We start from the raw sequence: 16,696 nt of genomic DNA on the forward strand, positions 1-16,696 counted from the left end.
GTGACTGAATGTGTGATACTGCTTGGAAGCAGTTTTCTTGAGGCTGAAAGGTAAAAACAGACACATGGAAGAAGTTGGGCTTCAGGGGACTTCCTACTTGTCCTGTCTTAAGTTTGCAATTCAGAAGCAATTCATAAAACTCACAGCTGTGTCCTACCCTATCTCAGACCTTGTATCTTTGGAAATCCTAATTAGAATTGTTGACTTGATTGTCCAGTCATGCCTGTATCTGTTTAAAATGTATACAAGACTGACTGTATCCTTGACAGTGGCTGTCTCACTTCACTTGTCTCTGACGAGCTAGATTGCAACTGGACAAGAAAAGATGGGCATCCATATTAAGCTTTGAGTTGGCTTTGAGTTGACACAGCATGTCGATCAAATTGACAATGGCAGTCAATATATGCCCATTAATACATATTGGACAAATTTAAAACATCATCGTAGGGTTTGAGTATCCTTTCAATCATAATATTTCGGTGTTCATGTTGTTTCCCATCTTCATTGGCATTTCCATACAGACCTGACAAAAGTGCCATTTTTGGGAATTATTTTAAATTTAGGATCGGGTTTATGCCATTCTAACTTTCCCAATTAAAGAAACTCTTTAGTTAGGACATCTCTGTAATAGCTATAATTTTATCTTAACATAAGATTAGATTTTTCCTTAAGTGCAGTTAGGAAACATGTTTCTGTAATACCAAAACTCCTAAATGTCATCCTAAGACTTCAAACATAGGAAGTTTCTGTAATGAGGTTGCAGGCTTTTATCTTTCTGGCAGAAAGGCTTTAGGAAGTCATCTGACATAATAAAAAGAGTGACAAAGTCCACATCAGGAGCAGGTTGTAGTGAATGAATGAGTTAAGGATAGGACTTTCACCCAGGAGACTGGGGTTTAACTTCTGTGTGAAGCTTGTCTAATTGACTTATTATCTTCAGTTTTATTTTTTAATTATTATTTTCTGTCACAGTTTGGTTCAGTTTAGACAACAGAACTATTTGTTAAGGTTCAGGAACATCCTGTTTGGGCTGAAATAGATTCTTTCTGTCAGAAAAAAACTGAAGGCAAACTTCTCCCATGTGCTAAAGAGACAGACACAGTGATACTGAATGACTCGGACACCAGAAGAGGTTGGCTTTTTTGTAGTCATGAAAACAGTGGCTTTTTAATGTAAACACTACATTCGATTGGTTTTTCCAGCACGGACATCCCACATGAAATAACAACCATTCACTAAAGAGGAGTAGAGGGGGAGATAGAGAGAAAAAAAGCTGCACAGAAAAAAGCATTCACTGGATAAAGAACAGAACATAGAGGAGGTAAAAATAAAAAAAAAAGAATGAAGGTAACAAGAACAGAATGCCAAAGAAACAGGTATATCATGTCATTATACACAGTTGTTTTCTCTTTTAAAAACTAGAAATCAAGAGGGCAAGAAAGAGAGGTCTATATAGATAGATGGGTAGATAGATCGATGAGGGGTAACATAGAGTAGGTATGAATAGATAACAAATTTCCAAATCTACTTACTGTGTGTGTATATGTGTGTGTGTGAGTGCAAGCAAGTGTGTGTGTGACGTGAGAACTGTGCTTTTCATTGTAGACCTGGAAGGTGTGTGTCAAACTGAAAAGAGACAGAAGAAGTAGTAGAAGAAGAAGAAGAAGAAGAAGAAGAAGAAAGGAGCATGACTTTATACAGCGTCGATGTGTGAACATGCGGCGTCCCTAACTAGTGAACGCAGCGAGAAACGTGCTCTCCCCAAAAAAAGTGTTTTTTTTTCTGAAATAATAAAAAATAGATATTGTTATAATATTATATTTAATCGTTCTGAGTCAGGCTAAAGTGAGGACACGGTTCTAATGCAGGGAAACAGGCAAAACGGTAAAAGGAGAGGGGGGTGGGGCACAGTTCAGAGCATTACAACAACACGGGGTCGGTCTGAGATCGTTGTGGTTTCAAAGCAGCTCGCTGTCAAACTGGAACACTTTGCAAAACATCTTTTTATTTTAAAAAAGGGAGATATATAGAGAAAAAAACAATTTGTAGCTACAAAGCACAAGAAAGATTATCTTTTGAGAATATTACAGGATCATCATGATCATTGTTATCGATGTTGTAGTAATACCCTTGTTCATTGGTTTGATTCATTATTGTCGTTAGGTGTAGATTTGTTGTCCTTGTTTTGACGGTTTGAATTCTACGTGTCACTGTAAGAATCCCAAAATCTACACTTCTTCTTCTTCCCAAGCCTCACACATGACCTTACAACCCTTTAAAACTTTGACTCTTGCATTTTATTTTATTCAACCCCGCCCTGTCCCACTCGGGAACCAATCATCTCTCTCCTTCTGTTGCTGCTGCTATCTGTCTTCTTAGCTCTTTTTTTTGTATTTTTATCCCATATTTTTTATTCATCTTTTGCAATTTTTATTAAAATTATTTTTTTTAATTATTATCTCAACAGTATCTATGTGAGGATTTTTTTAAAACAAGTTTTATGAATTAACTGGTCTCTTTATACAAAGGCTTGAGTATCTCATGCTATCTGTGTCAGGGCTTTAGGAGGAAGAGGAGAAGAGGAGGGGAAGAGAAGGGCTGGAAAGAAAGGAGGGGCCCTTTGACCCTGAAACCAGGACGCCAGAGCGCCATGCAAAAACAAGGCAAAAAGAAAGAGAGGTGTGAGGAGTAAAGGCATGGTGGTGTGTGTAAATGAAGAGACAGAGAGAGAGATAGGTATGTGTAGGACAGGCGATCAATCAATAAATAAATTAATAAATTAATCAACCATTATCAAACCAGGACTGACTTTCCCTACATGGAGGATGTTAGTAGAGGTTATAACAGTGAGGAAGGTAGAGTTATAACATCGTGTACTTGCTTCTAAAAGCGTAGCTATCTACAGTACAGTACCTCTGTTACATGGCACTGATCGGACATTTAGCACATTTCCTATTGGCTCTCAGGCTCGGCCACGACCGGTGGTTGGCTAACGGCTAAGGCCAGGTTTGGGACACAGGAAGCCTCACTTCCCATCCTGTCGATGAAAACCCGATTGTGGGGAGTAAAATCAAACAAGTTACTCAAAAACAAAAAGGAAATTGACAACAAACATCTTAAAACGTCTCGGCTAATGTAAACAGAAGACTAATGTTAAAATCAGTGTTGTCAGTTTCAGCAGGTCTTAAGAGGTTTTTAAGGTTTTCATTGACCTGTCTGATGTTTTTTTCTTTTAGTGCTATCGACATTTTCACATATTTCCGCAAAAATTGTTATTACATAATCACTACTATAGCAAAAAAACAAACAAAAAAAACAAAATCATACACAAATAAAGGTGTCAAGGTGAGGCAAAATGTGAATAAAAATCAGTGTACAGACTGATACTCATGTAATAAATATACACACGATCAAAAAAAAAATAAAACAGAAGTCATATTCATAGTAATAATAAAAAAAAATCTGCAAAAAAGTACAGGTTTGTTTTTTGTTAACAACAAAAGACAGAGCTGAGAAAGAAAAAGAGAGGAGAACGGGGAGCGGAGGCTTTCACTGACTTTGTTCAAGAAGTTTTCCAGGCTGCAGGGATTTCAGGTTTTCTATTCAAACAGATTTGTTTGCTTGGCAGCAGGCCAAAGAACATCAGGAGAAGTCGGAGCGAGAAGAGAAGAGACAAGAACTAAAAACATTATATATATATATTTATATATACGTATGCCTATTTTTTTTTTAAATTATCCTCATTATTAATATGTACCTAGTTGCATTTTTCTTTCTTTTTTCTTTAAATAATCAGCAGAATCATCATCGTCATCATCGCCATCATCATTTCCACAGCAGTGTCAAAGGAACAGGGACAGGGACCAGAGGGGAGGAGGAGGAGGACAGGAAGGGTGAGGGAGAAGAGAGGACAAAGGGGGAGGACATAACGGGGTGTGCGGGCGTGCTCAGTACAAGCCACACCCTCGGAGGTTGTTAGCGATGATGATGTCGGTCACGGCGTCAAACACCACCTGGATGTTTCCTGTATCCGTGGCGCAGGTCATGTGACAGTAGATTTCCTTGTTTGGAGAGCGGTTCTTGCTCTCGAACTGTGCTTGGATGTAAGCTGCTGCGTCCTCATAGGTATTGGGTCCTGGAGAGAGAGAGAAAAGAGAGACCGAGAGACACATATATGATACAGTTGTGAATAGAGTTGTTAAAATGACACCGGTTCATCCCGGTATTCCTATATTATGACAACAGAATTCTCGCTGTGATCTGCTCCTCGTCTCTGGCCTAAGGGATTTTTAGCATGATGGAGTACTGAGTGTAGCCGTTCAAAATGATTTCATTCAATACCATAAACTGCAGTGGTGGACAAAGTACTCAACCCCAGTACTTGAGTCAAAGTATAGATACTCCTGGTCAAATATTACTCAACTACAAGTGAAAGCTGCTCAGTCAAAACTTTACTTGATTTAAAGTATTAGAGTACGTGCTTTTAAAAATACTTAAGTATTCAAAAGTTCAAATTACAAAGTACATTTTCTAATATCAATACATGCTGTATTGTTTTCATGATGCATTTACAGAACCTTGTAACTCTCTGAAACCATCTAATGATGCACTGATTTGCTTGTAGAACCACTCTGCTACACAAAGCCTATAGAAACACCTATAAAAACATCAGTATAGAAATGAAATCAAAAACAAAAAGGACAGCTTTTGCCATTTTTTGACGTGACTGTATTAAAATCACTGTATAAAATTAGATTGAAGCCAACTGTAAGGAGTTCTCCAAGTCTGTTAAATAACTGAGATTTCTTTCTGTCTTCAGGAGCAGTATATACATTAATTATGGGGTATTTTTCACCCTGATAAAAACAATCCAACATTAAAAGTCGACCTGGAATTATTTCTCTTTTTTCTAATCATAATAACATCTTGAGATTTAATTTTGTCTTTCTCCTGCTGTGACCATTACCAAGTTTTGTTTGAATGAAAGAGGGAGAGCTTGCTTGTTCTTGTTACAAAGCGTCTGGATGACATATTTCTGCTTCAATCCCAGTTGACAGCAGGTACTGTGATTGGTTTCCTTCTGTGAGGAACACAGAGTGTGACCAATTGCATTATAGAAAAGAAAAAAACAGCAACAGCTGACTTCAAAGCTCTGCTTAGACTAAAAGTAACAAGTAACAACAACCTTCCTGGAAATGTAGTGGAGTCAAAAGTACAATATTTGTCTTTGAAATGTAGTGGAGTGAAAGTCTGAAGTTGAAAAAAATTACTCAAGTAAAGTACAGATACTCAAAAAATGTACTTAAGTACAGTACTCAAGTAAATGTACTTTGTTACTGTCCACCACTGGTAAACTGAGAGTTGTTTTGTCCACTTTCTGCATGTGTTACAACTGCTCCTAACCTGTGTCATCACCACTCATAAAAAATGTCAATATAGCTGGAAAAAAAAAACTTCAAATCCACACAGGACTAGGATTAGACTAGACCATTTACCCTGCATTCACACCAGGCGCGGCTGCGCCGCGGAACGGCTGCACCACGGCACGCAAAGAAATAGCTCCCATTCTAGTCAATGCTGTAATTTACACCAGAAGCGTCCCAGAAGCGGCTCGGCGCTCCGCTCCGCAGAGAATACGCAGCGAGTCTATTTTCGACGGATGGCGCGTCAATTGACACAGAGCTGGTCGAACGGGCAGGAAGTCAGGCACGGAAAACAGGGGAGAATCCGGTTGATTTTCAAAATAAAAGACTCCGTGCAGACTCGCGATCATAAAGACAGACAGAAAATAAACAATTTAACTATGTAGACTGCTCATCCATGGTAGAAGCACAAAGAGCAAGGAAATAGGACTTAATCAACAAAATCAGAGCAAGTAAACATAATCAGACGGGCAAAACGCTCCGCTGCTGAAACGCTTCTGAAACGCTGCGAGTGCATGATGGAGCAAAACCGCGCCACAGCCGTTCCGCGGCGCAGGTGACCTTGCTGATGCTGGTAGGTAATTTGTGGTGCAATTATTACAAATATCCAGAGGTCTCCAGGTAATACTAGTCCTGTGTATTATTGATGCTTATAAGACATTCAATTTGAGAAACTATTTTATAATCTGTATTATGTGTTATGATATGTTAGAGCAGTTCTCTATATGTCTTTATAACTGGATAAAGTTTTGGTAGTACTAATGTGTTGTGTAACCCAGGACTAATCAAATAAATAATAATCAAGTGTCAGTGGAAGGAAAAGAAATTTCTCACAGTCCTGACACTTGTTTCTCTGGTGTCTTAGTTGATAAGAAGTTGAAGAGTGAAGTCACGTATGATCATCAGCAAACTTTTTAAAAGTTTTGCAAGTCTTTCTGGTTTATTAACTTTATATTATTTCATGATTCAGAAAACTGAACATTCTTTCAGTATATGATATGAATATTCATCAGATATGTGTGTTTATATATAAATATTTGTTTTTGCTTTTGTCTTTACTATCCTCATTTCGTAACTTCTTCAGATTTAATTCTCAAGTTCAGCCATATAACACTGGACTGGTTGATCACCTTAATTTTAATAAAATGAAACAGGGCCAGTTCTCCCTCACATATCGTGGGGCACAGACATGGAACGCAAAAGTACAAGAGCTCGTCTACATTAGAGAGTTTTTAAAAGGAAACTGGCTACACATTTAGTTCATGTTTTTTTCCCTGCTCATTGTCTGTGTCCTTTTTGTTTTTCTTAAATTATGTTAGTGTTTCCTAAAAGAAGGGGAGGAGTTTCGTATAAGCCTGACCTCTCCTGACACATTAATTTATTTTTTTTCTTTCATTCTTTCATTATAGGGGTGCAACTAAAGATAAAAAAAAAAGAAAAAAGATGAAGATTCTTCTTTCAAAAACTGTTGTACTATGACATGCAGCTGTAAAGCATTATGAATGCTCAACTTATAATGCATCCACCACTTATAATACTTTATAAATGTTTTTATAAGTTTTCATGCTTTATTGTAAAACTTTAAAAAGTTTTTATAAAGCCTTATAAATGTGTGTATAATGCATTATATACATCACTTTATATAAAGTGTTAACAATCTTTCTCCATGTGCTTTACATCTCATTCATGATCCATTATACTTTATATTTTTCTTAGTTAATTTTGTTGCGCAGAACAAAAGTGATGGTTCAGAAACATTATTCTAAGAGGGTTCTCGCAGGATGGTAAGGGAGGACGCATGAGGAGGGAGAGGAAAGAGCTGGAACATGTCAGACTTGCTGCGATTATCAAAGCATTTAGCAGAAAACAAGTAAAGTGTGAGAGACAGAAATGAAAAGGATCCGCTGAGAGAGCTGCGTTTGTGTGAAGAGGGCAGGAGACAGCTCTCACTTGCCATCCGCTCTCTCCCCTCCTCATGGCTGACCAAGCGCGACTGTCTCCTGCTCTCTGACTCCCTCATCCCTTCCTTTTCGCTGCCACGGCTGCATCTGACTCTCACCTCCACATGAAGCAGTCTGTCTCCTTTTTTTTCTTCCCCTCGCAGCTTCTATTTAAGCCTCTCTCCCTCTGTTTTATCACTGACTCTCTCTCTTTTCCGCTAACCTTTTAAACACTGTACATCTTCATGGATATTGCTGTTTCCAAACTGAGGTTATGCAAGTCTTCAAACATTTGGTGCTTTTGCTACTCCCCTGCTAACACCTGATAATGCAAACCAACTCAGCACTGTAAACAGCTGCTTCGATTTAAAGGACCACATTTCTCAGAATGGTTTACAGCTCAGTGACAGTAAATGTCAAGACTGGTACTCGGAGCTCCGGAGGTACAATGCAGAACAAACTAACTAATCTGCTGGATCAAACAGCGATTCATCAGTGGCCAGAAACAGAGGAGGACTTTGAGAGAGCTAATTCACTCCTGGGAATCATAAGAAAATCACACAGCTGATAGTGACTCATATTTTCATATGTGTTCCTCGCTGTACCCCTGCCTCATACAGCATCACCTCAGTTTTAGCATCTTAGAACAGTTTGACAACGTATGTTAAGTTTTTCTTTCGTGTTGATTAAGACATTTTAATGCCAGGACTTGCCTACCGATGTGCAAATATTCCATCAAAACAAGTCCTCCCCCGATACTATTTTGCAGGGGCACTTTCACTCCACGCTTTCGTCAGTATTGTACATGCTCTGGGTTGCAAAAAACCCCCAAAAATGGTAGTCCATGAACCAGTGTGTGACATCACAGTGGGTTTATGGTGGTCTGAATTACACCTGCAACAATTAATCTATTGATTGCTTATGAATCGATTAGTAAACTTTTTTATTTTTCATATTGTTTAACAACCAACAATGTTATCTGATGGACTATTTTTAGGAATGTGGGTTTTTACAATTTCGTTTTTGTACGGATTAAACAAACCACATATTAAATGTTAATTAGTGAGCTACTGGGAGGATTTTGTTTTGGACAGAGCCAGGCTATTTGTTTCCCGCATTTCCAGTAGTATGCTAAACTGGGCTAACTTTCTACAAGAAAATGAATTGCCAAAATGTCAAGCTGCTCCCTAAAAACTGCATTTACATTTCATTTTCCAGACTGACTATTATTTAATGGTAGTTCTATTTAGCTCTAGTCTGCAGATGAGCAGCCCTCTAAACCTCTTTCCTCACTAGTGTGAGTGAAGCTAAAATGCTACAGCTGTGTTTTTGACATGTTGGTCTCATTTTAAAGCCTGCTGAATTAATCAGTCAATTTATGGTATATTGGGCTCCCTTTTCCTGTCCTGTGTAATTGGATTCAGTTTCATTGCTTCTCTGCTTTTTCTTGTTGTCTAAGAAATCAATTTTGTGCACCTGTCAAGTTTTGTTGCCGCTTACATGTTTTGAGAGCTGTTATTTCTCACCTCTACACTCAGGAAATTGACAATTCTTTTTTTTTTTGTATCCCACCTGTGTATTCGGGGAAGCAGATGCTGAGCGGAGACTTCTTGATCTTCTCTGCAAACAGATCCTTCTTGTTGAGGAAGAGGATGATGGAAGTGTCGATGAAGAACTTGTTGTTGCAGATGGAGTCGAACAGCATCAGAGACTCGTGCATGCGATTCTGCAGAGGAGGAAGGAAGAGGAGGTGGAAGAAAGAAATGGACGGGGAGGATGGAAAAAAGAATGAGACAGCAAAGAAGAAAAAAAGAAGGATGGGATTAGATGAGATTAAGGAATAGGTGAAAGGAAGAGACGAGGATTAAAGAGAGGAGATAGAAGAGGAGGAAAGGAGAAAGAGATGATGGGGAAGTGAACAAGAGAGAAGATCAAGGACAGACAGGAAGAAAAAAAATGAATGGATGATGAAAAAGACAGAAGAGAAAAGAGGGGGAAAGGTAAGGTTACCACCAATCTATAACCTTTGCACTGTGACAGAGTCTAGCAAGGAGACTGAGGAAAGAATATCATTGATATTGCGTTGCCTGTTCAGAGTTGAAACTTGAAATAAATGAGCTGAAACCTAGTTTTGCACACACACACACACACACACACACACACACACACACACACACACACACACACACACACACACACACAGAGAGAGAGAGAGAGAGAGAGAGAGAGAAATAATTACCACCCATCTCTCTCTCTGTCTAATTAAAACTTCAGTAAAAGACAGAGAGGAGAGAAGAAAGGGGACATAAAGATATCAGACGGGATACAACTTTTTCTGTGCAATTACTGCTTGTGCATATTTGATTAAAGGAGCAATATGAAGCAATTACACATCCAAAAATGAGCACAGCAGTCCAAATAGTAAGATGGAGCCACAGACTGTATATTAAATAGGTTGAATATACAGTCTATGGCTAAAGGAGTCGTCTCCCCTACTCCCAAGACTTGAAGAAGCTCAGGCAGGCTGCAGGAGCACCGCAGGAGCTCAAAACCCAGACAATATTGTAAGCTCCACTGTCAGTTGATCAGCTGTTTATAACTGTCAGTTATCTGTTGATGTAAAGTTAAGCCTGTCTTCCTGAAAATATAAGCCCCTTGTTACAAAAATACACACTCTGGAGGTGGAGTTTAGTCGCCAGATTCCATTAACATATTGCTCAATTTAACTGTTACTAACATCTGCTCCTTCTAAAAGATTATTGATTCTTACAACTCAAACACAGACATTTACTCATTCGGCAAACATTCAGCATTAATTTGAACTCTAATTAACATAAAACGGGCAAACAAAAACAGTTATTCTGGTCCACAATAGAAATGTCAACACCCCAGCTGTAGCCTTGTCAGAAAAGAAAGAAAGAGTATTTCAATTTAACATGGTCATTTATGATAAATTACTGTGAATATATTACAGATTTCTCATTCAAATTAAATGCAGCATCTCACACATACAGTTGTAACGAGAAACAGTGACAGTGTTAGTTTACGAACTGGGCTCGGTCAGGAAATTCTTTCCAACATTTATAATAAATAATCAGAGTTTTTTGAAAAACACAAAGAAAATGAGAGGGGAAGGAGAAAGAAAAATCTACAAACGTCCTCAGTATTTTCATTTAAATGACACAACAGACACACCATAATTGGGTCAGATAAATAATCACACATATCAAGTTACTCATGTGGTGCTTTATTATCATTTCTCTTGTATAAATACAACTTTCAATAAATTATCACAGCAGTGAAGGAGATACAGCAGATATATTTCACTTACAGTGCTCAGTAAGATACAACACATGCACGCGCGCACACACACTCTCACACACTGTCATACACACACACATACACACAACATGTTTGTAGATTTTGCTGCAGATAATTTGTACAGTATAGACAGGTGTTGACTGGTATTGACAGAGGGGTTAAATGATGTAGACGTTGGAGGGTTGAAGGCTGAAAACGTTGCAGCAACGGAAAGCCTAAGGAGTGTGAGGGCTTTCACTAGCTTCTACTCTGTCTCCTTAATTCTACACAAGCTCATCACGGTCATGTGCCCTGCGGCTCTTTGAATCCTCTCCCAGTCCAGCGGCAGAGCAGGATCTCCCTGACTCTGCAGAGGCTTAAGTGCTCATTTCATCAATTGACAAGGCTGAGTGGGAACTAAACGTGTTATACTGCAAGATGACGGGAAAAACAGGCAAAAGTCTTCTTCTAGAAGCATAAATAAGTCAGCAAAAAGACGCCACAGAAGCACATTCAAATCTAACATTTGGCATCAAACTAGGTCTTCATTTGGCTGCCATTGTGAGACACTGTGTTGCTAAGGCAGCGAATTGGCACAAGGTGCTAACATTTCTTTTGTCCCACCACCTGCTGCCCACATCAACTAGAACCTTTGTTACCTGAATGAACCACTGATTGTATTATTCACATCAGAGCCAGCCATCTAGACACTATAACCCATAAAGTATCTCTAGCCTGGCCTCAGACTACATTACCCACAAATCTCCTACTCTCTGCAGCCTACAGGAGTCCGAAATTTATCACTGAGACTGCAACAGGACATAAACTACGTTACCCACTATCCTCGGTTGTTTGGGGTTTATTGGTTATTCATCAGGAGCACAGACAGGTTGTGACAAGCACAAACACACAAATATGCCCATGCATACACACACACACACACACACACACACACACACACACACACTCACACACACACACACATTGGTCTGCTTATCATTCCTAACACAAACACACAAATATGCCCATGCATACACACACACACACACACACACACACACACACACACACACACACACACATTGGTCTGCTTATCATTCCTCTCTGGAGGAATCAACCCCATCTCCATCTGTGTGTGCTGTCACACAATGAGGGAGAGGTTTAGGTGTAAGAAATGAAAACACGAAATCAGATGATCATACGTGATTTCAGACACATTTCTTTGGGGGGTCCTGTTCTGCGTGTCTGTCAATCAATGAAATGAGGTTGAGGCTACAAGTAGCATCAAACTGCTCTCCTCTGTTCTCTAATTTGTATCCTCAACTGTTATAAGAAATAAAGAAAAGGTAGGTGTGGTTTCACAGTTACTTTTGGTTGCACAGTGTGCATATTTTGGTCCACTTTCTATTCATCATATATACTCAGTTTCTCAGAGTGCACGGTTGTGTATTAGATTTGTCAAGGCCATTCACACCAGCTTTTAAGGAAAGGTTTTGTAGCAAAATCAGTTAATTCTAATGGCATCACTTCAATTAGTTTCTCACAGGGTGGAGTATAAACATGCAAATTTTCAGGCTCATGTTCAACTTTGGTGAACTTTGACATGCAAATTGGAGACAGTGACCAATAACAAGCTATCTTGACAGTGCTAACCTAACCTTTGGGAATGGAGAATGGCCAAAATGAAGGAAGTAGGGATGAGAACAATTAAATGATGATTGATTAATCGGTTGTTATGAATTTGATCAATCAAGTAAAATTAAATAATCCCCTATCAAATAAAGATCTGAAATATAACAGAGATGTTTTTTCTGAGCATATGCTGCATGATATTTGATATTCAGGACTATAAGATTATATGTAGGCCATTACCTCTTTATATTTTTGTTGGCTGTATAATGCTGCCAAATATGCAATATGTTGCTGTAGAAATAAAACTTTGATTGAGAGGGAAGAACATTGTTTGGTTTGACAAAATTTTATTTTTTTAAAATAACAATTTATTGATCATTAATCTTACCAATGGTTGATTAAGGAAAATGCTTAAAATTTGCAACCCTAGAGGGGAGCTATTGTTGATAATTAACTGTGTTGCACCATCCGGCTTTATTTAATCTTCTCTGTCATGGGAAAAAAGTTAATGGCACAAAGCTAGGTAGCTCAGAGAGCTTATTTCCCCCCGGCTGACAACTCTTTATTGACTGAAATGGAAGTGCTGGCTAGTGGGTTAGCTTGCCAGTTACTCTGTTGCTTAACGTGAAGTTTACAGAGAACGCATGCAGATAAATTTCACTGTGCTGCTTTCACCATCGTTATCATGTCTGCCGTAGCTGCAATATAGTGTGATAATGTAGTACAGCTGCATTTTCACAAATGATAATGACTTTTTGACAAGAGTAACAGTGGGCATGATGCTCACACTGTGGTGGATTAACTGAAAATCATGCTCCAAGTGTCTCCTTGATGTGATTTAGGTCAACCAAAGGCTGACAAATTCTACAGTGTTTATGAAATTAGGGCCTATACGGAATGTAATTTGAGCAATTTATTTAAATATGCGAAAAAACACAGTTATGGTCCTTTAATCTGAACCCCCTGCTAATGTAGTGACATATTTACGTGTTGTTGCATACTATGAATAAAATGAGGGCTAATTCACCTTTTAAATGCGTCTGATATCCCTCTGACTGATTTAGTATGCCACTGAGGAGTCTGTACAGCAGAAACAGGGATACATCCTGCTCTGTGCGCCGCCTGAGGTTAACACAAGCATGAAAGAAGTTGGAAGACAAAGCTCGAACAGTATGCTGCCACTGCCACCCCGAGGGCAAACACAAATGCAGGCATTTCCTTTCATCTGAATGTGAAGTGGAGCTTGCTAACTTGGTGAAGGCGGAAATTTCACCAGCCCATTGTTCCACCACTCATGTCTACTGCTGGCTGCTCTTTAGGCTTTCAGGCATAAAAACAGGGGCATGAATGTATCAAAAAAACGATTTAGGCGAGGCGTGTCTTTGTTTAATTGTAATAGCAATGTTATGCTCCCTCAGCATCCTGCCCTGCATCAAGTGGGGATGATGATAAACTTCATTATTCATACAACAAATTAAACATGTTACTTTTACAGACAAAGTCGGACAGAAAAATCTAAGTTGATTGTGCAAAGGCACGATTCTACTATAGTGCAAAAATTAAAATGATTACAACAGTCTGTTTGGTCTTTTCTGTGCAGATGCTTATTGTCTCCAGCATGCCAGTGTGAAATGTGTGTTTGGATTCTATGCAAATTATAAACAAAATTGGACATACACATACAGAATTAAATATGTATTTAAAAAAAGGAGGGAAGCTTTGATGCACTGCATAACCAGTGACAGAAGTGGGAACTTAAGAAATGAATTAAAGGGACAGTTCACCACAAAATCAAGAATACTTTTTCCCCCTACTTTCTTTCAAGTAGAAAGAAGATTCTACTGTAGAAGGAAAATAGTTCCTACATGAAACTGCTCACAACAATGTCTACGGAAAATCTTGAGAAAGTGGGTCATGATTTTTGGAAAGTGACACTGTTGTTGAATTTTTCATATCTATTTTTTTTGGTTCTTTCAGCACCACAAACCAAGTGCCATTTACTCCCATTATACTGGAGAGAAGGCAGACATCTGTACAGCTGCCAAAACTCACACCAAAGGGATAAATAGCAATACAGGCCAGGGAGAAAAGGTATTTTTGATTCTGGGATGAACTGTCCCTTTAATAGAAATCTTTTATGTGGACTTCTTTTGACATCATTGCACGACAAACACTTTCATGTATATTTCATGTTGTATCTCAAAAGGCAATGCACTTCCAGACACCAACAGCTACAGAGCAAATGCAGTATGATGATTTTCCTTTCACATCATGTAATAACTGTAATCACTGAGAGGAGAAGATTGTCAACATGAAGGCTTCAGCAGCTCTGTGTTTGGCAAAAGATCCCAAAATCATGTGAGGCTCTTTGGTCGGATACGCTGGTATTATTTGGCACCGGCAAGTGAGGTGTTGTGACATTTTGAAGTCTCATGGGCGTGCTTGTGTCTTCAGTGCATGTGTGTGTGTGTTGAGGGCCTGTGTGTGTGGAAAGGGTAGACAGGTGCCTTCTGGGTAATTAATCCACTGATACTGACTCCACCACAAAACCCATGGGCTGATGTTGTCTCTCACAACACATAGACATGTTCATGAGCATGTATGCACGCACACACACTGACCTTTCCTGTACTATCAACAGACACACATGTAGGTAACTATATACAGTTAGAACACACTCAAATATGCACACAGGATACACAGAAAGGAACACAGGCACACATGAAGCGGGCTGATCAACAGCCTGAGGCAGCTCTCCATCTCTAATTAGGAAAAGTTGGCACAGATGTGGTAGGAAGAGCCAATGACGGCATCTACCTGATTGGGAAAAAAAGGCAGCTTTGAGCAGAGGGTGGAGACGCGCCCTCGCTGTTTGAGTATCGAGGGAAGAGTGGAATATAGCAAATGCCTTGCTCATAAATAAATAAAGCAGCTCTCTACCTCTGTTTGCCAGGGAGCACTCACACCAGTGAAGCTGTAAACACACTCAGCTCAGTCAATTCAACGCAGGCCCACAGACAAACAAAGCTCACTTTCTGTGTGATGCTGTAAACTGTTGCTCATAAAGAGAGGAAGGAGGAGCTGGTGATACTCTCCTGCTTTCTCTGGCTTTAACGCCAAGGCTCAAACTTGAACTGTTCCCACAAATTGCACACATCACTTCTCATTTCCCCTAAGCTGTGCACCACATCAAACCTCAATCCTACTGCAGCTCTGGGACAACAACCATCCAGCACAAATGGAACTCACTCAGCAGAAAGCAAAACACTGGGGCTAAAACAATAGTCACAAGGTTGACATTCTAGTCCCAGAGGAGCATATGTACTCACCAGCACACAATCTTTCAAAGCTCACCTCTGGCTTATTAAGGCAGAGTGGTGGACAGCAGGGATATTACACCATGCAGCCACACACAATGGATGCGGCCCCAGGGCCCTATAAAATCAATGCTTCCTTTGAAGCATTATCTGGGAACTGTGCATTTCAGTCAGCTCACTACCTCTTGTAGCTCTTTGTTTAAAGTGATTTTATAGTGGACCCATGCATGCTGCAACATGAGAAAATCAATCCTAAAATATGGCCAGAGGTGACATCCACAGAGATGAAGGATGACGCAGTAAATAGCACACATAGCAACTACCTCACTATAAATTTAAATATAAGCTATACATTTAAGATAAAGGGAAACAACAAGAAATTACACTGTGTACCTCCTCTACATTTGATCAAAAGTACAATTTCAATGACATTCTTCCATAGAGACCAAAAACTAATTCAAACACTAAAGTTCTGTAATAATAACAACATGAAAACAAACAATTGACTTCTGCTGTATAAACTGCTGGGTAGTTTTCAACAAAATCACAGCAACAATTGCTCAAACTGTGACTGACGCTGCATAGTATTCGACAAAATGTCAATGACTATTTCTGTGCTTTAAGTCAAATGACATCACAAAATATAAAATAAATATTTCTTATAATAATTTTCAAAATAATTTTATTTTCATCTTAAAGAACCACTGTGTGGGGTCTAGTGGTAAGCTTGCAGCATGTTGAAGAACATATGGTGGCCAGAAAACACGTGCAAAATGGGAAAGAAACATGGTGGTCTCTGTGACAGAGGACCTGCACGCTCTCTAGATGTAAAGACCACATTCGAAGGTAACAAAAAAGGACAATGATTCTTATTTTCAGGTGATGATACACTAATGAAAACATACTGTGAATATTAGCTTAATTCCATTTCTGCCATATTCTGCCAATAAATCCATGTAAATCTTAAATGGGACTTTCAAAGCCCAAATGTGATTTGGCAGATTTTAAAAGAATCTAATGGCATGAGGTTTAGATTGTAGAAAAGTGAAATTCCAAAACGAGCAAGAAGTTGCCAAAATCAGAA

The 16,696-nt window shown here is 39.0% G+C and overlaps 1 protein-coding gene across 1 annotated transcript in view; it reads right to left on the reverse strand.

Moving 5' to 3' along the window:
* Positions 1-2,570: 2,570 nt before the first annotated feature.
* Positions 2,571-16,696, reverse strand: part of gnao1a (guanine nucleotide binding protein (G protein), alpha activating activity polypeptide O, a) — a 142,963-nt gene continuing 128,837 nt past the window's right edge. Inside the window, exons 7-8 of the mRNA XM_084733568.1 lie at positions 8,936-9,089; positions 2,571-4,135 (exon numbers count right to left, since the gene is read on the reverse strand). Of these exons, the coding sequence (XP_084589694.1) occupies positions 3,948-4,135; positions 8,936-9,089 (342 nt within the window). The 3' untranslated portion in view covers positions 2,571-3,947. The remainder of the gene's footprint in view (positions 4,136-8,935; positions 9,090-16,696) is intronic.

The sequence above is a fragment of the Lutjanus erythropterus genome, chromosome 13 (assembly GCF_056507025.1).
Source record: "Lutjanus erythropterus isolate fLutEry1 chromosome 13, fLutEry1.hap2, whole genome shotgun sequence".
Taxonomy (NCBI): Eukaryota; Metazoa; Chordata; class Actinopteri; order Lutjaniformes; family Lutjanidae; genus Lutjanus; species Lutjanus erythropterus.